This window comes from Siniperca chuatsi, linkage group LG10, assembly GCF_020085105.1.
Source record: "Siniperca chuatsi isolate FFG_IHB_CAS linkage group LG10, ASM2008510v1, whole genome shotgun sequence".
Taxonomy (NCBI): Eukaryota; Metazoa; Chordata; class Actinopteri; order Centrarchiformes; family Sinipercidae; genus Siniperca; species Siniperca chuatsi.
The window spans coordinates 3670242-3692429 of NC_058051.1; the positions used below are offsets into that span (position 1 = coordinate 3670242).

A 22188-nucleotide genomic window follows, 5' to 3' on the forward strand; every position below is an offset into this window, starting at 1 on the left:
TAACTGGTGTCTAACTGTCTTGGCCAAGTCTCCTTCAGAAAAGAGATTTCAATCTCAAGGGACTTCCTAGTTAAATAAAGGTTAAAAAAAAAATCTTCATGTAGGCGTGGTTGATAAACATATCCACTTGGGCTCTGCTTTCAGTGGGGGGATTTTCATATTCTGTCCAGCAGCTGACTGATTTACTGTACTGATTTATTTGTACTTGTTTGCACTCTGGAAGGTCATTCCCAGTACGCTTTGGGAATTTATAAGAATCAGAATGGAGAGGAATTATCATTCATGGGAACATTAGTAGATCTGTTCAGAAGTGTCAGGTTGCATGATGTGGTCATGACAGTGGAAGTGATTAAAGCCCACATCAACTTGCAGGCCCACCCACTAAGCATGAATATTTATTGGATTACTGAGAGGCCAAGGAGACTCATTAGCAGACCTAGTAGAAACCTGCAGCTTGTGTCTCCTCACAATTTTGGTCCTGAATGTCCCCTAAAGCCCTGCTTGATAAAACTGAGTCGCAATGATCGGTTTGTCCAGGATCATCTCCGAAATGAGCACAGTAATATCTTCCCTCATTCACCAGATCCTCATTCAACTCAGGCAGCTGTCTATCCTCTTCATGTGAAACTGTCCATGGTGCTCGACTGTACTTGCATGTTATGAATGAACACATACTCTTATCTCTGCACTCTACAGGATGTCTTGTAGGATGTATTGTTTTTCCCAAGTGCTTTGCACAACCCCTCAATCCTCATAAGACATGCAGATTACTGCATCAATCCTTGTAATCTATAGTAGAGGGCTATTAATCAAACCTGCATTGCAGCAACTGCCTCAGGCTGTACATTCGTGTGTGTGTGTGTGTGTGTGTGAGGCTCTGTGAGTGGATGTGATTATCCAGTTGCAGAGAAGAGGGGAATAAATACTCACTATCAGTGAGCCAGATAAAGAAACACAGAGGGAGAGAGACTTTTAAAGGCTTTGTGCTGCACCAGTGGATCCAGCAGAAAACTTGGTGAACAGGGAAGAGAGAGCGTTTTGAAGGCTTTTTATAGCAGCATGTAACATGTGATTCCACAGAACATTAAAAAGACCTGCTGAGAGATGGAGAGTGGCAGAAGAGATAGAAGCTTTTTTTCTTAGTTTGTAACATCAAAAAACTCAGCTGTGTCCACACAATTTTTTTTAATTATGAACATCCACCACTGTCCATTGTACAGCATCTGTATGATTTTTCTCCGTTAAAGTGAAGTAAAAGACATTTTTTATGGAAAAGAGCAATGTCTAAAACCCAATAAATATAACATTTTACTTATGACATTTCTTATTTAAATGACTGAATCTAATAAAAAAACTAATGGTCAAACATAATAACAAAAGTCCAAAATGTAATGTAATGTAGTTCAGTCTTTGATCAAACTTGTTCATCTGTGTTTTGGTGCTACTACTTTTTTGGGCGGAGGATCCATCACTGACTTGAATTTAAACACAAGAAAACGTAGTATTTCCTATAAACTTGGACAGAAGTTGCACCGCCCCAAGTGATCACAGTGGAATAGCATTAGATTTATTGTATATACAACAGTTTGTAATCAGCTTGTAGTGTATAGTGTATAGCCACTATCACATTGTCTTACATTTAATGGCTTACATACAGTAGGAACATAGTCCTTCTTACCTTCATATATCCAAACTTAACTTTTACATGGTAAGATGGTAAAAGACATCAATTAATTAAATTCTTTAAACTTACTGTTGTTGGTGACGCTTCATTTTTAATTTTTCTGTCGCAAAACTCTACCAGTAACGTTACCACTTTAGTCACAAACTGTCTGCGACTCACAGCGCAAGAGTGACCACACCGATCTTTTGGGCCTAACAGATGGTACTTCAACCGAGTTTACCTATTCACTGGAAAAGGAAGCTGGGCTTTGGATTAAAGGGCAGCGGACCTTGAGACGATCCATCCAGCCAGATCAACCGGACCAGACACCACGGCGGGTGCTTTGTGATCGCACCGGGAGGAGAGGAAGAGCCAGGATAGGAACCAAGCTGGCCCAGTTTGGACTTAAGGCTGCTCCTGGCTAATTTCTGGTCTGGACGAAATGGGACTCCGGCCAGGCAACAGGAAATCTGAAACTGTTGTGCGCACATCTTTGCAGAGACCTGCTCCACCAGCATCCTGGATCAAGTACTCAACGGGCGGACCGTGTTCCGAGCTGACAGAGCGCAAGACTCTGGCTGGATGAGGGGAGGCGGTTTCTGTGTTTATATCGATGGTGCTTGGTGCTCAAGCACAGTCAAAGTGGATGGACGCTGTTTCCAGATGTCGAACTTTTATGTGACAATAATAACAATATTATTATCTTCACTATCTTGTTGCTGCTGTCTTGCATTCCCCCAGATGCAAATTAAAAAAATACACAGAATTATTTCCTGGGTGTATAGGTGTATGTACATATGTAAATAACTGTAGGATATATATATTTTATGTGTGTTGCATGTAGCAAAGAAGAGACTACTAATTTAATTTCATTATACAACCTTGTGTTATATAATGATAAATAAATGACCTTGTACTTCAACCGAGTACTTGAGATGACTCAATCAGGTTGAGTTAAGAACAACAGATTTTTCAATATGACATGACAACACTAACACATGTGCTCTATCAAACAGTATAGAAGACCATTAAAAGATTCAGAAACAAATGCATTCTTCTGCATTTTTTCCACTGATTGCCATTCTTACTGGTTGGCTAACTGATATTTCAATATTAGTCTTTGCTAATTAAAATGCAGCCATGCTTATATAGTTATACAGTATATGCATTTGACTCCCTCTAACTTGCAGCAATCTTGCCTTCAACTGCCAGTTGACTGCTTGTTTGCCTGCCTGACAGCCTTTTACAGTGCATTATTGCAACAACAGATTGTATGCATGTGGGTGTTTAACAGCATTCAGTTTGGTTTCAGTTTGTTGTTGTTTGTTGCTGGCTGAATGACTTCTAGCACCTCAGAATCAGCCCCAGGCTTTTTACTTCACACTGATGAAATCTCATCTTACCTGCCTGTACAGGTCGGGCTGGATTCATCATCAGTCTTGTCAGCCAGCAGATGCAGATCCGTTCGACCATATGGGGACAACACGGCATCGATACACACTGTAGACCTTGATGTAACTCAGTAGAGTGGGTAGGGACAACAAAACGCTTCTGACAGTGATCAACCTCATTTTCAACACCTTGGATATATTAAGGTCATTTCTTTTCATTCTGCAAACTCCTTCAGTGATGATTCACATGCTGAGATTAGTGTTGGGTATGTCTGAGTGGTGAATACTGTTGTGGACTATCTTAATGCTTATATATTGCATTCTAGATAAGATAATGTGAAACTGTATCCTCATAATGTGGGCCATTTTTCAATTTAGCTTGGATTGTACTTTTTCATAAATGGAATTTAGGCGATCCAAGATGTATGTGTATTTTATAATAGGTACAAACTACACCGAATAGTGTTCCGTTGTAATGGCTGTCATGGCAGCTTTTTTTTAAAGAAAATATGGGGCACATACATGATACCTAAAAAATGTAGATACTGCACTCTGCCTTTGGTCAATCTTAGCAGAACTCACGGGGAAATGCACTATCTACAAACAAAAGATGTTCTTTGAGCATTCTTTTCCATTTGAACTGGTTTGTTTAAGAAAATAAACTTCATTAAATGTATCACTGTTTTGCTGTGTATTTGTATATCTACTATTAAAAATGTATATTGAAACTGATATAAAAATGTATCTACAATTGAATACATTTCAGTATGTGATTTAAAGGTAATTTCCAGTAACCACACTAAATGGCGGTTACTGCTACAGGTAGCTAGACTAGCTACCTGTTACCCAAACTACTGTTTAGCTTTTCCTCATCATGATTCGATTTAAGATTGAATTAAGATTTTACACACATATGATGATCTTTGTTGATCTTTTGTTATACATTGTTTTTTTCTGAACTACCCAACAGTATATACAATTGTTCAAATTACTTTGTGAACCAACAACTGTAAAATGCTTCTTACACTTTTTTTGCATCAGTAATAAAAACATAAAATGATATAAACTATAATAATATATATATATATAACATTCACTACGATTTCTTTTTTTATTGCATTGAGTGCTTTTACATTTAATATTTTAAGTACATTTTATTTATGTTACGTACTTTTAACTACAGAACTTTTTAAATGATGGACTCTTACTTGTGATGGCATATTGCTACTTTTACTGAAAGGATCTGAAAACTTCTGTGACCACTGGTTTTTCTGTGGTAGAAAGTGCAGTAAATGCAATGGTGGGTTCTAGAGCCCAGAAATTACCGAGCCATAGTGTAATTACTGCAGCCCAGAGTGCTATACAAAGCCATAGTGCAGTAAATAGTTTCGTTTTTAGCTGTGTTTTGTTGTTGCAGCAAACTTCATATGCTGTTTTCAGGGTAATTATACATTTCTATGGCATAATATTTTCTATATGTTAAAACAGATGTCAAGAAGTTAGTTTCTGGTCTTAACAGATATGTAGTTACTGTATTTGGCTTTGCAGGGCAGTAAACCTTGAAATGTCAGTCATCTAAAAAGGTTGCTTCACCTGCCTTCACACTATGGGCAGCTGAAAAATACAACAAACGTGGTTCATGTTAGCCAACGTTTTTCTGATTCTATGAAAGAAATGGACATCTGCTGACTGGTGTCTTGAGCTACTTGTGGGTTGTGATCACATGCAGTGTAGCTGTTTGATTTCTTCCTGAAATATTCAATGCATTTTTGGCCATCTAAAGTGATGTCATTACCAACTCATTTCTTTGCCAATATCTTACCATTTCTACCATGTGATGACATTTGGAAATGGGGCAAGGTGGGGTGTAACTGTATGCTTCCATTGGGCAGATGTAGTGTGTGTGTGTGTGTGTGTGTGTGTGTGTTTGTGTGTGTGTGTGCGTGCAAGTGTGTGTATTGGGGAGAGAGTATAACGGTTTATGTATGCATAGGTGAAATTGTGCGTATTTGTGTCCACATCTACCTACGTGTATATTCAAATCTGCTCATTTGTGTGTTTGTGTGCATGTGCATCTGTTTGAAGGTTTGTGTCTTAATATGTGTGTGTGTGTGTGTTGCTGCTTCCGTCTCATATGCCTTTCTAAGTGTGTGTGCGCCTGTCTTATTGAGCTTGTTGATGGGTACAGAGTGAAGTGCTGGTGTCTGGGAGGGCTAAACAGGAGAAGGAAGAGGATTGATTCTGAGCTTTAAATAACACTGTCTCCTCTCCTCCAGCTGAGTCCACCAGACACATTTCTGCCTCACACATCACTCAACTCACCAGCTCTCATATAGGAGGTGTGTGTATGCATGCCTAACTGTGTGTGCAGCCCCAGCAATCAGTTGGTCCAACAGGAACAAGTGTAATGTCGGCCAAAGTAAATTATTGCCTGCTCATTCCTTTTCCTCAAAGTTTGTATTTGGCCAGGGCAATATAATTAATCATTTGTGCTGACAAATTGTAGCATTCCCTCCTCAAAGTGGCTCATTTGTCCTTTTATATGTTAAAGCAGCAATGAAAAATGCTGTATGTGATGCTAACCACACCTCTGTAGCCCGCTCCTCATCTCTACGTGAGGCTAGCGGATCGAGGCTACATTAGTCGCTACTACCATAACACACACACATTTTCTGAAATGTCAGCAGTTGAGATGCATTGTGGGTAATGTAGGCACCAAGTTTTGACAAGGAAGAAGAATGCGTGGAATAAGAAACAATATCACTGGTTCTGCTGCATCGATTTTGATCCTTTTTTAAAAACTGTCCATTGTGAGCATGACTTTATTAAGTGTAATGCTAATTCTGTGGAGTGCCCTTAACTCCTAGGCCACCATGGCACCCCAAGTTTTGATAATTTAATTAACATCTAAATAACCAGGCTTCTAAGATGCTCAGTGACATGATGGTACCTCTCTAGCTCAGTAACACAAGGTGCGTCTGTGGGTAACTTTAAGGTACCCTGTTGCAAAACCTCCTTTGGACAGACATGTTTTTTTTGTTTGGTGGATCAGTATGTGGAACTCCTTACCCACAAAAATAAAAATTGATCATGAATGGGGTCATTTTAAACTCAAGTTGAAACAGCTTTTAAAGAGGGATCAGTCATGAATGATCTGGTATACACACTAATCGGTCAGTCAGAATAAGTGCAGAGGTTGAACTGAAGCCAGAGATAGCAGAGACACTGACTGAGACAACAACACTGTCATGGCATGTTTTTCTGCCAATTTATCTACAGACGGCACCAAGAAGAGGAAAACAGCAAAAGTTAGAAGCTTGCATGCATGTTTGAAAGCTCAACGCCTCACTCCCCAATTCCTGTATATCTGCACTATATTTGCATGTTATCTGGCCTTTCCATTTTCCACGGCTGAATAGCTGATCTGTTGCAGCCAGCATATCTATTAGTGAGCTGCTGGTGGCTCTGCCTTCCCCTCCTCTGACTCAGAGATTACCATTTAGCTGCTCTGCAACTCTGCCATTACTTCCCTACAGCCAGCACTACAGCAGCTCTGCAACCCATTTGTGTCATCTCGAAAATATGCTCTCCTCTCCTCTCCTCTCCTCAAGCCTTTCATTGTTTACAAGAAATCAAATTGACTTACTGTATCTAGTTTCTGAACATGAGGAACATCTCTGAAAATGTGTTGATTCCTTCATTTCTTGAGAGCAAATTTTTTTTTATCCTGTTATCCTTCTCTGTCGTCGTTGCTGACTAACAGAAATGAGAAAATGAATTTTTCCACCAAAGTGATGTTTTATTTTAATTCTCTTGGGAAGTGATGCATAGCGAATTTTAAAAGCAGGTCAGAAATTGCTGTAAACAGGAAAGTATCATCTGTGTGTATGCATGAAAGAGAAAAGACGTATAGCACCTGCCTCTCAAAGACTTTAACAATTGTTAATTTCTTGAAACAAAATTGTTGTTAAACTAATGGTTCTTTACAATCCGCTTTCTCTCTAGCCTCTGACGTGCTAAGTGTTGGCAAAGTTTTAATTGGCAATTTGTTTTCCCAGTGCTGGGCGACATGGCTTCAGTAGAAGTACTCTTACAAACAAACACCTCTCTGTTAGGTGGGATAACTGCTCTCTGATGACCATTTTTCCTGCACCTGTGAGACAATGTGAATCAAAGCTTATTGTGAGGTTCAACGGATAAATAGAGAACTCTGCCTTGTGGTGTAGCTCTACCACAATCTAATGCAATTCCTGCATTGGATGCATGTAACTGGTGTTCTGTATTTTGATTTATTTTACTTCGTTTCATGAATGACGTACTGAGATGCCTTAAACCCCACTACAGCACTGTTTCTGTCTCAATGTGTTTTAAGCCAGGCTAGCAGCATGGCTCTGGGGATGGCTATACCTGTCAGTCGGTTGGTCCATCACTTTGGTCCAGACTGAAATATATCCACCATTACATTTGCGTTACATTACAGTCACTTTTGTCCAAAGCAATGTACAATAAGTGCATTCAAACCACGTAGGATGGATTGTCATGACATTTTGTACAGACATTCATGGTCCCCAGAAGATGAATCCAACTGATTTTGGTGATCCTCTGACTTTTCCTCTACCACCACTAAGAGATTGACATTTTTGGTTTTTAATGAAATGTCAACTATTGGATGGATTGCCAGGGCATTTAGTACAGGTATCCATGTCCTCCAGAGGATGAATTCTAATGACTTTAGTGATCCCCTGAACTTTCATCTAGCACCACCAGGAGATGATAAGTTTTCACTTATCCAATAAAATATCTCAACATCAGTTGGATCGGCACAATTTTTTTTACCGACATTCATGGTTCCCAGAGGAAGAATCCTAATGACTTTAACAATCCTCTGACTTTTCCTCTAACACCACCATGATGACATTTGTGGTTTTGAGTGAAAGGTGGGGGGCTACTCATGTTACGAAAAGTCTAGGGGAGCACAGTGAGTAACAAAGCTTGCCCAAATATTTAGCAAAACATTTTTTTTTTTTAATTTAACCCCTTCTATAGGAAATGAGTAGCATGCAGCAACATCAAAGAACCCAGAAATTAACTTGCACAGGACATGCACACGATAAAGTGGGGCAGGTACGTAACCCATCTCAGTCCCACATACTATTGTACTTGCTTCACTGGAGGTCTCAGTGGCAAGAGGCACAAGATCAGAGAGAACCACCAGTGTCTCTCAGTATCTTCACCGGCCGCTGGTCTTCAGCAAGTCCTGTCAATGACACAAATCCATCAACAATGAATGGCTTGAAACATTCGTAAGGTTCTTCGGGCATACAAAGTGTTACTGGGGGGGTCAGAAAGACTCACTGTTTTTATTTAACCAACACCCTTGGCTTGCTTTGCTTGTGGAGTCTGCAGTCTACGCTTGAGAGCCAAACAATTAGCGATAACATGACCAGTTTTGTGACAATATAAACATTGCCTGTCTGACTTTGGGCTTGGAGGGGCCCCTTTAGGTCACAGGGACTGTAAGTCAACATTCTTCAGGGCACTCTCACGGATAGATGTTTCACGCTTACCAAAAAGATGCCTGGGACCAGGGAGATGTTCTTGCTTACATGGAATGCTGGAGGAGTTGAAGCTGAAGGGAGAAACACAGCAGAAGGTTCAATAGCACTCTTTTGATACTATAACTCAAGCTGGTGGATTTTGATAGCTGTTTCAGCTTCAAGCTCATGGGAGCTTAACTGGAACTCTAGCTCCTCTTTACATTGCTTTTTCTTTTGCTTCAAGTTCAAGGTGGGCTAAGCGCACCTTTAAGCAGGCACCCACGTTAGACAAAGGAGAAGAATCAATAGAGAATGGTTCAAGCTGTGGTAGTGAGTGAGGTGGTTTTGCTTCAACTGGCTTAGCAGTAGAGGGAGGACTTGACACGTACTCTAGGACCTCATTGTGACTGCCAAGCAGCAGCTGCAGGATCATCGGCTGGGGCCTGCTGCTCCGGACCTGCTAGAGGAAGCACATCTTTATCTACCAAGTCATTCAGAATGACAGATTTTAACTTTCACTTAACCAAATATTTAGACACAGGGATATCATAATGTGCAGCAACTACGCACAGGTCATCTTTCCTACAACTATCAAACTCTTTCAAAGTAGGATTATTCACAAAACTCTCCAAGCTAAATTTATCCCGGCCATATCCCGGATGAGCCCCCACTTAACATCTGGTCATATGCAGTGTTATGCATTAATTTACATTACGTCTATGCAGCACATTTTTAATGCTTGTGCTGTAGTATATTTTGTTGCATTTGCAGCTCATCTCCCTGGCCAAGGCTCTTTTCAGAGGAGACGAGGAGGAGTGGGAAAGGGGACGTGTCACTACGTATCACTGTTGCAAATATAGAAATTTAATCTGCTTTTGGGTAGTGGGTTTCAAGACAAACAGAGAAAGAGAGAGGAGGAAGGTGGAGAGTGAGGGAGCTCCTGAGGCGGACCTTGTTGTGCTGTCAAAAAAGATTTCTCTATAATGCATTTCTTTCTTCCTCTTTTTCCTCTCCATCTACTTTTGACTTGTACGCTCTCTCCCCCTAACTAACAGTGACCACCGTTAATCTGTTGTTGTTTTAGGCGTTAAAGGCAGCTATACAGGTAAAGCAAGGATTGTCAACTTTGCATTTTCTGAGAGTCAGTTTCAAAAATGGAAACTGAAAACTCTCGCAAAAATGCATTCATTCACTCTGTGTTAAAGGAATAGATGGATGTTTTAGGAAACACACGATCGATTTTCTCATCTATCTTGAGACAAGACATCGAAAAGTTTGTTTCCCAAAATGTTGAGTTATTCCTTTTATTAGTGAGTCAGCCACTGTTTTGTTTTTTGGCCATTTTGTGTGCTTTTGGTCTCAGGCTGTTTTTCATGGTTTTAGCTAGGCCACTTGGTTCCAATAAAGGGAAATCTTAATGCTGCAGTAAACAGTGATATTTTAGACACTGTTGTGCTTCTAACTTTGTGGTAACAGGAAATTGCTGTAAAGGCAATTTTGTCTTCATTTATTTTTTGCGTTATTATTATTATTTTAATCTGTTCCTTAAGAATGTGATATTTCATGTTAAGATTCAGTTTTTGGAGTCACTGTTTTATATTTTTCTTGTTAGATTCTGCTCAGTATCTTGTGAAACTAAAAACCTTGCATTTGTAAGCCAGATGTTGAACTTAAATAAATGACACGGTGTAGTCCCTCATTCGTCCAGGAGTGTTCTATCGTAGAAAAGGTTTCAGTCGTAGTCATCTGGACACTGTTTTCTCACAATTGAGAATGACTTCCGGATGGGAGCCGAAACGTCTTGATTCTGAAAACAGTGTCCATATGACTATGACTGAAACCTTTTCTTAAATAAATGACATTATATCTATAATACATTTAAAAAGACAATAATAACCTTTGTGTTAACAGTTTGGGGAGAGATCTTTCCTGTTAACATGGCAATGCCCTGGTGCACAAAGCAAGGTCCATTAAGAAATGGTTTTCTGAGATTGGTGTTGGAGAATGGGACTGGCCTGCACAGAGCACTGACCTCAACCCCACCCAACACCTTTTGGATGAACTGCAACGCTGACTATGAGCCAGATCTTATCACCCAACATCAGTGTTGGACCTCACTAATGCTCTTGTGGCTGAATGGGAGCAAATCCCTGCAGCCAACATCTGGTGAAAAGCCTGAAACCAGAAGAGTGGAGGCTGTTACAATAACAGATTAATGCCCGTGGTTCTGGAATGAAATGTTTAACAATTATGTATCGGTGTAATGTTTGGGTGTCAACATACTTTTGGCTATGTTGTGTTGTCTTTCTTTAAAATACCTTGACAATGAGAAACTTCAGTTTCCTGTTGATTGACCTGGTCAGAGATGACTGACAGTATCTCGTGTCCTCTCACCTTTGGCAGGTATTTGGATCAAACCCAGACGAACATCCAGGATGAGGGAGAAGAGGGCTGACTTTGTGGCAGGATGCCTCGGAGGAAGGGTAATCGCAGCTGGTGGTCTAGGTCAGCACTTCCATTCTTTCCCCTCTCTTTTTCAGTGTATTCTTTTCTGTCAATTAAATACAGCGCTGAGCTTTGACCCAAGAAGAAAGGAAAGGGACTGAACAACAACCCAGGTAATCCTGTGACTGATTTCCAAAGTTGCAGCACCTTTTGTCTGTTAAAAGACACACCTGACATTGGCCAAACCCCAGTGTATCAACCTGTTTATTTATCTGTGGAAAGTAAATGGTATAATGCTTTTTTAATTACATAATATTCAGTTCTTGTGTCAGTAAAAACAATTACACAAACGATTACAATAACACTTTTACATTTTGTAGTTATACTGTTTCACACCCTTCTGAGTGCACGATGTGTTAGAGTAAGCTGATCAGTGTTCAGGTTAAATGTGTCACCTCAGCTGGAGTACAACACAGCAATGTGCCTGATACTTTCTGACTGCAGAGTGTGATTTGAGGGAAAAAGCTCTAAAATTTTACTGATAATTCAACTTATTATATTATACCTCTTCATGTTTTATCTCCTCTACTCTGGAGGTAAGTAAAAAAAGAATGGTCAAAATCAATGTAGCAGAGGCCTAGAAATCTTGATGTTTAATCCTTCTTATGGACAAGCTCCAAAAAGGCTGGATTCTGCATTTCCCATAATGCAACTCAATAGCATCTTTTATTGGTAGCCTCTTAACAGATCGCTGGGTCACGTGACCAATGGACACAGCTGAAGGAGTCCGTAGGTTAGTTTCCCATAGCCTTGCTAGCTGGTTTGTAGAAGACAACTGTCAATGAAAAATTAGTAAAACTTTCTACAGCAAAGAGAAAAACACAGACAAGATTTCAATCAACCTCCTGCATTTCTTTATTTTTTCACCTCTATTAAGTTTTATTGTGATTTGAACAATGCATCAAATTTAACTATAAAAAGTAGGATCATGAGAGTAACAGATTTGTAGCAAGCTAACTTCCCAATCATGCAAACATATCTTCTGGTTAATCAGATTCTGGAACCCAGATTTAAGGATCCCTTCAAAATCCAAACCGTTCTATAATCACAGAATTTGCCTCATGTTCATGCCTGTCTCCCAGCTTAAGACTTCCAGCACTTCTGTTCAGAATATCTAGAGAAATATCAGATAATGAAGAGGACACACCTCAATGCCATTGTAATAATTTGGCAACAATTTAACTACAATGTAATATTCAATAATCCATTTCTACTGAAAATATGTGTTTTGTACCATTTTTTTCAAATAAAAACTCACATTATCAAACCCACAGCCAGTGTGGTCTGTGAGATAACATTTAACAGCTAGCGGTAGTGCTTGTTCAGCTATCCCATTTGGTCATGTGACTATTGCCTTGCAGGTTGTACCAGTCCATCGAGAGTCTCCCTTCTTTCATTATACCCCCTCAGCCTAGTAAACACCCACGTCTCCATCCCGGTTTGTAACTTTCCTTTAAAAATTTGGAGTCTCCAAGTCCAAGCAGAGGTTATTTTCTGACTTTAAAAAAGTCTCTCCAAATTCGAAGAAGACATAATGCAAATTTGTTCACAGGCTGAGTAATCCGCATGACAAATAAACTGATCTTCATGTGTAATATCAGTGGATTGCTCCTTTAAATCAGGGGTGGAAAATGTAAAATAACCTGTTCCTCCTGTGCTTTAATGACGACACTAAGACACAAAGCAAAGGCTGAAATCATTAAATCATAAAAAGATGGTAGTTTCTACAGAATTACTATAGTAATTACTACCATTACTCTTGCGAGGTAACTAAAAATATTTTCAGTACAGTACACCACACATACCATACGCATGCTCACACACACAACAAAATTAATTTTCCATTACCTTTCCATTTTCTCCTTGACTGAGCTGCATTTGTTAAAGTAAATAAAAAGGTGTGAAGAGAGACTGAGCAATGCTACAAATTGAGGTCTGCTTTTGTCTATGATGACATGCTTGTTAAGCAGATATTGACTCTCTTTTCTGTGCACCTGTGTGCATCAGCAAGATTACACACATATACTGTGTATATATACACACAAACTGGTGTAAACACCGAGGCCATGTATTCCTGCAAGAATATCTCTTTGTAGATACACACACAAACAACACAGCCCATGCTAGATGAATGGGAATTATTATACTAGTACATCTCAATCAAAGTTGATACATGTGGTATTCTGTCTCCTATAAATCATCACAGCATCAATTTCATGATTTTGAAGAAATATATGAGACCATTTCTGAGATTATTAACAGCCTTTACCAGCTTCTACACTCTTATTTCACTTACATATTCATGTGCATTATGGTTGTGATGTTTTATGGCACAAAGCAGGAAGAATTCTCTGTTTTTACATACAGGGGCGCTAAAGCCCCTTAGAGTTCATTTCCACCATGTTTATCCTCTTTAATAATGTCAAAGAGAAAACATCAGATCAGAAAAGCATTCTATGCGACAAGAATTAACAGGTTACAGGGAACAACACTAGCCTTAACAATCTGTGCATAATGCATGAGATACAGGCTAACAATGATCTCAACCTTGTTGTACAGAAGTTTAAAAACACCTTTAAATAGTTATTTATAGATTGAAACCTCAGTCCTCAGGTTGTTTTTTAACACTTTCCCATGTAGGCTGACAGCTCAGAGTGAAAGTCAGTAATGTGTAGGGACATCTGTTAAGACGTGTGTGTGTGTGTGTGTGAGTGTGAGAGAGAGAGAAACACCAATCTTGTCCTGCTGAGAGAGACAGTTAGACATTCAGCAGGCAGCAGAGAAAATGGAAAGAGAGGATGAATGAAAAACAAGAATGAAATGGATGTATATGTGTGTAGGTGGGTGTGTCGGTGGGTGTGTGGCTGTGTTTGCTAATGTAAAAATGAGCGTGAGAGGACAACAGGTAGATATGTTATATTTTTCTCTGTGTGAGTGTCAGCTGTGAGTCTGGCTCATCATCTAATCCATGGGGATATTTTGGGCTTGTGAGTCATATCTGGTTTATGGCACATTTCCAACTCTCTGCCTTTTGACTTGGGAAATAAAAGAGGAAAATACATCAACAAAGACCAAAGAGTGTCTATAATGCAGTTAGACTGTATGTGTGTGAACATATAAATGTATACCGTACAATTTAGGTTGAAGGGTTAAGATAGTTAAGATAGAGGACGGTTAAGATCGTCTTTGCAAAAGTTTTACATATGTACAGTATAAATTAACTCACTTGATTAAAAACCAGCATTATTGTGTACTCTTTGTACACCTGTCCAAGGCTTTTGATGCTGTTGATCACAACATTTTGTTACTGGTTCAAATCATATCTCTAGACGGTTGATAAAGGTATCCCACAAGGATCAATATTAGGTCCTCTATTATTTACTCTATAGATGAATATTTATTTTCCAACTAAGCATTGCAATGTCCATTCCTATGCTGACGATACCATCTTGTATGCAAATGGCTCTAGTTTGTAATGACCTCCAGACATCTGTTATTAATTTATAATAATACTATGCTACTGAAATGAACTAGAACACAAATTTAAGTTAGAGACACTCATTCACATTAAAGTTCTACTTGCTGATATTTTTAATATCATTTTAGATTGTTTTAATCAGTATCTGTGTGACTGAATTGTCTTGTTGTGATATTGTATATATATGCCATTTGTTCTCTGGTCTCTCTTGCAAAAGAGATCCTGATCTCACTGAGACTTCCTAAATAAATGAAGGTTACTTTAAATTAAAGCTACGTAACCTTACCATTTTAAAGTTATGTAAAAAGAACTAGAAGAGGTCAGAGTTCAAAGGAGATTTAAAGCTTAACAAAGTTAAAAACTTTGAATAGGCCAGATGACTCCTCTCTGCATACTGATTGACTGTTAATGACCACTTTCTGCATGTTGATATGATGGCAAAGTTGGATGCTGGTTTTGTTACAGTTTGTTATCAGACCTGAAGAGCTGTGAAGAAAACCCAATCCAAGTCAATTGTCTCTTATGAAAGCTTTTATTTTGGTAGGTAATATTGTACATGGCATTACAAATTCAAAAGGTGCCCCAGGGAAAGCCAGCAAATGTCATAACCCATTAGTACGGCTTTTAAAGGGGCTTTTTTCTGTATTGCTCTTCTGTGCTTGAGTAAGTTAGTGTAAAATGTAAAAATACATTTCAAACCATTAAAAAATCTCAAGCACATGAAGAACAATTTGTGTGAGTGTCCATGTGTATTTCTCTGTGTATGTGTCTGTTAGAGTGACACTAATGTGACAGTCTTCACCACCTCCATTTCTTCTTCGTTGTCTCTTTATTTTTGCACCCCCACCCCGTCTTTAGTTTATGATTAACACCAGACAACTTGATATCTGCATGTAAATTGTAATCAGATGCAACTCGTCAGAGAAGACCGACTTGAGATGCAATTATGTGCTCAGCCATATCATTTCATTATCAGATTATTTGTCAGATATTTTCTCACACACATGCGTGCACAGATGGTATGCACAAAACCAAATACAGCACTCATATACTTTATGTCAAATACACATATAGCTGCTCACATAAACATGCTGTACATGTACTGTACATTTATCGTAAACTTCATGCATTCATACTTTGTTTTGTTCATCTTTGCCTCTCAACCTATTTAACTTGGTTCTAACATCATCATCTCTGACACAACTCTTCCCTCATGAAACATTTTAAGCCTATTACATTGAATGATATTATAACAGGAAGCCTAAACTGCAAGCCAGAAAGAAACCGATATTTAATACAGAATTAAAACCATCATGGTTCAGTGTATTCACAAAACATCCTAAGGCTAAAAGTAGCTCTAACTGGCAGAGTTAAGAGAAACTCTTTAAGATAAGGGGTGTGCAAGTACTAACTTTAAGACTCTGTTTTTGGTCTAAGAGTAATTCATAAAGCATTTCAGAACTAAAACTAATTCATAGGTCTGAGAGAAGTTAGAGGCAATTCAGAGTACTTCTAAGTCACTAAGACCTACTGACAGTCAACGTGTTGGGTCAACGTTATAGAAAAATACAATGATGCTGAACGTTTAAAAACATATTTTGATGGCTGGTATGGTTAATTAGGACCCAGACAGCAACAATCCAATATCACCGGAGAGGACGGTTTGCACAACTCTGCACTACCTGATCAACGGGCCTTTCTCAATCTGTGTTCTTTTCTGTACTGTACTGTTCTTGTGGAAATGTCATTAGCCACAGCCCAAGTACTGTTTTATCGAGGACACTTTGGGAGTTGACTTGCGTGGACCTGGGGTAGCCACGTATCTCAGAATGCATTTTGAGTCAACCATCCAAGATTTTGAGCCAGGTTCAAAGATGTTGTAATTTTCATCCGTCAACTGGTATGGTGTCACTAAATTAAGATTGGGTATTTTTTCAGGTGAGAAAGTAACCGTTTTCAAGTTTTTGGAAATGTGAGGACGCGAAGGTCAGGTGAGACCGGCCGGTCATTACAACAGCTAGCAGACCAGCTCCCGAGATGACTGCCCAGACAATGTTAGTCATCAGTCATATATCGCCAAGCCTGGGCTCTGATGTTTCTGAGTTTTAAACAGAAGATATAGTTCCTTAACATTGCACAGCAGCGCTGCTCTGGACTTTTGGGCCATTATATGTACAGATATCACCACATTTCAATAAAAAATAATAACTATATATCAATGAAGACGAACTGAGGCAAAGTGGTGCATATTAAATTCAGTTTTACTGTAAATATACATTTGAGTTAGTTGCAGTCAACAGTTTTCCTGACTGTACAGTCAATGCAATGTCAGCAAGAACACTGCTGTTAAGATTGCAGAGTAAGCATACTGTGTACTCCCATCCTCCCAAGTTGAACTTCCCAAGGACACAAGTCTAACCTTGGCATACACTGCATTGGGAAAGGCTACTGTAAAAATGCAGTTTGCTGCGCTGAAGAATGTGGAATATCTCAGCACTAAGCTGACCATGAATCGCAACATCCCTGGTTTGCGTCAGAGACTTTTGTTGCATATCATTCCCCATCTCTCTCTCTCTCTCTCTCTCTCCCCTCATTTCCTGTCATCGTTCTATGTTCGGCTATGTAATAAATGCATACATTGCCCCAATGCTCCAATATAATGATAATAATAATAATAATAATAATAATAAAAGCCAATAATTTATCAAGCCGAAAGTACCCCCAATTTCTTCAACAGTTTATTAACAGTATATTAAACAATCACCAACTGCAATGAAATCGAGCTATCTATGTTCCTTGTTTCGCTCCTGTGTTTTGATGAATATTTTATTTCACATTCAGTGAGACAGACTGGTCACCTGTCAACCGAATATTGTAGACATAGTGAGAAAGTTAATTCATGAAACATGATGTCATCCATAGCAATGGGGTTAAGCTCTTAGCTAGGAACTTTTAGTGCCATTAAGGAGGACTCGTAATGATAAGATAGAGCCCCTGTGTTTGACTGATTATAGAATCATTATGAGCAAGTAAATCACTGTTCAAGTTCCACTGAGCTACAGTTAAAGACAACAAGATGTATAATAGCAGGGCAACATGTTCTCAACTCTGCAGCTCTGATCAATCCTGTGTTGAATGTCATCCTCCTGCTCATCCTGAGCTCCTGTAGCAGCACAGCTTCCTTGGGCTGCAGCATGTCTGTGACTGTCCACAGGTCAACCTCTGACTGTAGATCCACAACCAGCAGCCAGCTGGGACTGAGCAGTAGCTGACCTGAACCCTGTTAAGGCACGGCATGATGGTGTGGAGGAGATCCAGGCTTCCACTGAGCAGTGTTGTTCAGTCATTTTGTCCATAACCAAGTGCTGGTAGCAGGCGTACAGCTACCTCTTACCATGCTATGGTGAATCATGATGACCATGTTGAGCAGCACTTTGACCACTGACCACTTATCTTTCTTATACTACACAAAAATGAGTTATAAAGAACTGGAGGAAGCAAGCAAGAAGGTCAAGGATGAGTGCTGTGTATTATCTGCTAAAATATGATAAGCGCTGCAAAGAGGGCATGTAATGACAGTATTTACAGCACAGATCAAACATTATCACAAACACCGCTGCAGGTTTGTTGTGCCTTCTGTTTGACCTATGCTATTGTCTAGCTGTCTGAAAACAGAATCCACAGGAGGTCAGAGAGAGGTGAACAGAAAAGACAGAAAATAAACACTTGCTTCAGAAACCGTAACACTGAAAAATACAGATGGAAACAGCAGAGGATGAAATTGATTTTGGAGCTGCAAATGCAAAAGATACAGACTGCAACAGATGTAAAATGAGTCAAGCCTCATGAATTGCAGGAAATGTTGTATGGGACTTTTTGAATTTAAAAAAACAGTTGTTTGGGGGGTTATTATCATCATCACCCCCCCCACTCTCTGCTGTGTTGAGCTTGGTGTTTCCTTGCGACAAGGTCAGAGCCTAGACGCCTTGACATCACATAGAAGGACAATTGTTTTTAAAATGCCAGGCGAGCGAAGGGTAAAATAGTGTGGTGTACGGTGAGTGAGAGTTATATTATAATTCAGTTCATCAGATCTCAGATACAGCCACAATTTCCCTCAAATCTTCATCCAACATTGCATCCAAATTTAATTTCTAACTTCCTCTGTTTCTTTGCCTTTTTATAAGAATGGCAATGTTGGTCAGTCAGTGAGTCGGCCGTTCGGTCCACCACTTTGGTCCAGATTAAACTATCTCAACAACCGTTAGATGAATTGCCATTCACTACAAACATTCATGGTTCCCAGATGATGTATTTGACTGACTGTGGGGGTCCCCTTACTTTTCCTCTAGCGTCACCATGAGGTTCACGTGAGGTTTTTTAGTAAAATATCTTTCTATTTCAGACATTTATGTTCCCATCAAGATGAAATGAAAGAAGCCTCTGACTTTTCATATATGTTCAAAGATAAACTTGTGCGGAGTGGGAATTATTTTAGAATGCAGTTAATCAGATCTCAGTGCAAAGCCACAGTTCGCCTGAAGTTCACCTTACTCTAATGAGGTTCACTCATCTTCAGCTCTCTCTGCACAGTTTAGTCCTTTTTGCCCTAGTCCCTCCATCTAACATGATATCCGAATTTAGCCTTTTTCCTCTGTTTCTTCGACTTTTCCATGCAAATTCATCCATAAATTAGCAAGACAACTTTGTGATGGATGTCTGTTTCTGTTTTCATCATAGGAGAACCTGAAAATGTGTGGGTTTTTTTAGTATTTCGGGTGTTGCCTAGACTCGTAACTCTAATCATAGTCTACATGCCATCCAATGTGTTATGAAAATAATAAAAAACATCTGTCTATAATGGTGGAAATAGCTGGGGTGTGTGGGGTGTCTAGTCTAAGGTCTGTCCCCAGCTTTACCTTGTCACTGATACAAGCAGGTCTCCACTTTAACACGTGACAATAGGTAAGTAGCATTATCTCAAAAGGGATAAAATGAGAATACCTCACCATGTGCATTTCAAGCTTCTAATTGTATACATTCATCTATCTATCCATAACCTATACTTATACTTATCCTTTGCAAGGTCACAACTGTTTTAACAGACTGTAGTACTCCTCATGATGAGTAAACTGAACTTCATGTGTAAAATTGGTGGATGCCTCTTTAACGAAGGGACAGCAAAATGTTTTTCAAAAAATGTAATGGTATTTAGTTTTTTCTGAGGTGATCATGGAACTGTTTCACCACCATCCGTAGTTATTTAAAAATGTTCTAGCAAGCAGTTCCTCTATTATATATATTATACTGCATTCTTTCAATTTTCTGGTGTGATCATACTACACACTCAAAACCTGCTTAGGTGTAGTCTTGATTTGGGACACAGCTGTTGCATTGTGAGTAAAAAGCATGACTCGTGTTTTTTGTCTGCAGAAAACATTAAGACTTAACAAAGTCTGTGAAATGACTGGGAAATGTAGGAAATCGGTAACTGAAGTAAAAGAAGGGGAGGCAGGTTTAGGGATTGTGACAAAAAATTTACAAAGTGAATTATAACAATATATCAATAGAAATAACTTCTTGAACACACTGGTCATCATGGACTGAGATTCAAAAGTGTTCAAGTTGATTTTTCACCTAAATGGTGAAGTACTATTATGAAGCACCATAGTGAACCATCTACTGGAATCACATGGATGATTTTGGTGTGTGTGTGTGTGTGTGTGTGTGTGCGTGCGTGCGTGTGTGCGTGCGTGTGTGTGTGTGTGTGTTGGTGACCAACTATAAATCAAACAAAAAGGTTAAATGAATACTATGCTGTAGCTTATGTATTGTGTGTGTGTGTGTGTGTGTGAGAGAGAGAGAGACTGTGTGCATAAAAGCGAACAGTAAGGAGGTGGGAAGAGGAAAAAGGGAAGCTCTTTCTGGAAGGTATAAAAGAACAGGAGAGACGAAGAACAATGGATGCAGAGGTTCAGAGTTGGAAGGGTGACAGAAACAAGCAAGGAAGACAATTTGAGACGAGAAGCATCAAAGAGGAAAAAGTGAAGACGAAATGAGAGCAGGAGAGTTGAGAGGAGAATGTTTAGTAGGGAGGAGAGGAGAAAGAATAGCTGAGAAGAACAGAGGAGGAGGACAACAGATGAGTAGGGGTTAAGAGCGATACAATTGAAGAAAACTGTTTCTAAGAAAGGATTAGAAATAGATAAGAAGAGGAGAGGTGAGTAAGAAAGATGATTTTTTGTTTAAGTACAGGAAAGAATGAGGAATGAACTTAATGGAGAAAGGCACAAAGAGGCAAAGGAGATAAGAGGAAAGAAGGATGGAAGTAAAGAGGAATGGAGGTCAAAAGAAGAGGGGGAGCAGAACGGAGGAGGAGAGGAGCTGCTGGATGAGCGGCTGGTGAATTGACATGACGTCTCTGGGCCATGAATCAAAGCAACGACAGGAAGCCTTTGAGCACCAAGAGCAGCATGGAGTGTATTTCTGTGCTCCGTGCGTGCGTGTGTGTATGTGTGCAGTCGCGGGTGTGGGTACGTATGTGTGTCGTCATAAAAAATAATAAAGGAGCCGAGGCCTGAGTGGCTTTGAAAAGGCCGACTCGGCACTGTCACTTTGTTCTTCCAACAAAATGATGATAATAGTCCTCCTTAGACAGACAGACGCACACACACACACACACACACACACCATACACTCATCAGTCCATATCATTTGGGGACTCACTGTGATGTGGGTCTCCATGGAAACGGCAACAACTTAGTGCTGGCTGATGTATAATGACAGTGAGCATTGCACCTGAGGTGAAAGAGAGGGAGAGAGGAGGGAGGGAAAGAGAAACAGAGGGAGAAAAAAGGAGATCACAGCAGACCTCAGAAGGAAGAGGAATCCTTGGTGAGACTTGTCATAGATAAAATTAAGGCTGTATTCTTAACTAAGCCCTCTGGCTTTGTAGTTTTGAATACTTATTGTAATTTTGTTGCAAACCTCTTGGTGTCAGCTTTTCCTGGAGCACATACTAAATCCAGTAATGTACATGAAATTAATATCCTGCAACATTTGCATTTCAAAATTAGCTTACACTAAGCTCTTCTAAATATCCAGGAAGTTTTCATGAAAATACAGATTTTTTTTATTTTTGTATTTTTTTTACAGGCATTTTTACCTTTGTTAAACCTAGGAGTTAGTAGTTAGTTAGTGATGATATTGAGTCAAAGAGTTCTAAATGAGGAAAGTCAAAAGTCCTGTTTTACTGACGGAAGAAAAGAAAAGAGAACATAGCTTTTGCAGATTAGTGCTGTAAAGTTGATCGAAACTATCGAAACATTTGGTAACACTTTATTTGAAGGTGGGTTCATAAGACTGACATGACACCATCATAACCATTAAATGACACCTGTCATGAACATGAAGGAGTCTGTATGAAGGTTTATGTCTGTTGTCATTAAGTGTCATTCGGTCAATTATGCTCTGTCAGTATTAGTAGCCAAACATTCACCCTCCTTTTAGCCCTGTTTTTTCTCCAACACCTCCTGAGGGAAATATCTAGCTCTTAAGCAGCTAAATGCTCCACTGTGTTTACCAAGTAGCCACTAACTTTGTCTGTCTGCTGTT

General features: G+C 39.4%; 1 protein-coding gene across 3 annotated transcripts in view; it reads left to right on the forward strand.

Annotated features, from left to right (window-relative positions):
* The window catches only part of LOC122883404 (kelch domain-containing protein 8B-like), a 178985-nt gene that overhangs the window by 151694 nt on the left and 5103 nt on the right, over positions 1-22188 (forward strand). For 2 of the 3 annotated variants that reach the window (XM_044212030.1, XM_044212029.1), the window contains one exon: positions 10995-11096. In XM_044212030.1, coding sequence (XP_044067965.1) covers positions 10995-11096 — 102 coding nt within the window. Of the gene's footprint in view, positions 1-3078; positions 4014-10994; positions 11097-22188 lie in introns of those variants that run through there. The other variant, XM_044212031.1, reaches the window with a different exon arrangement.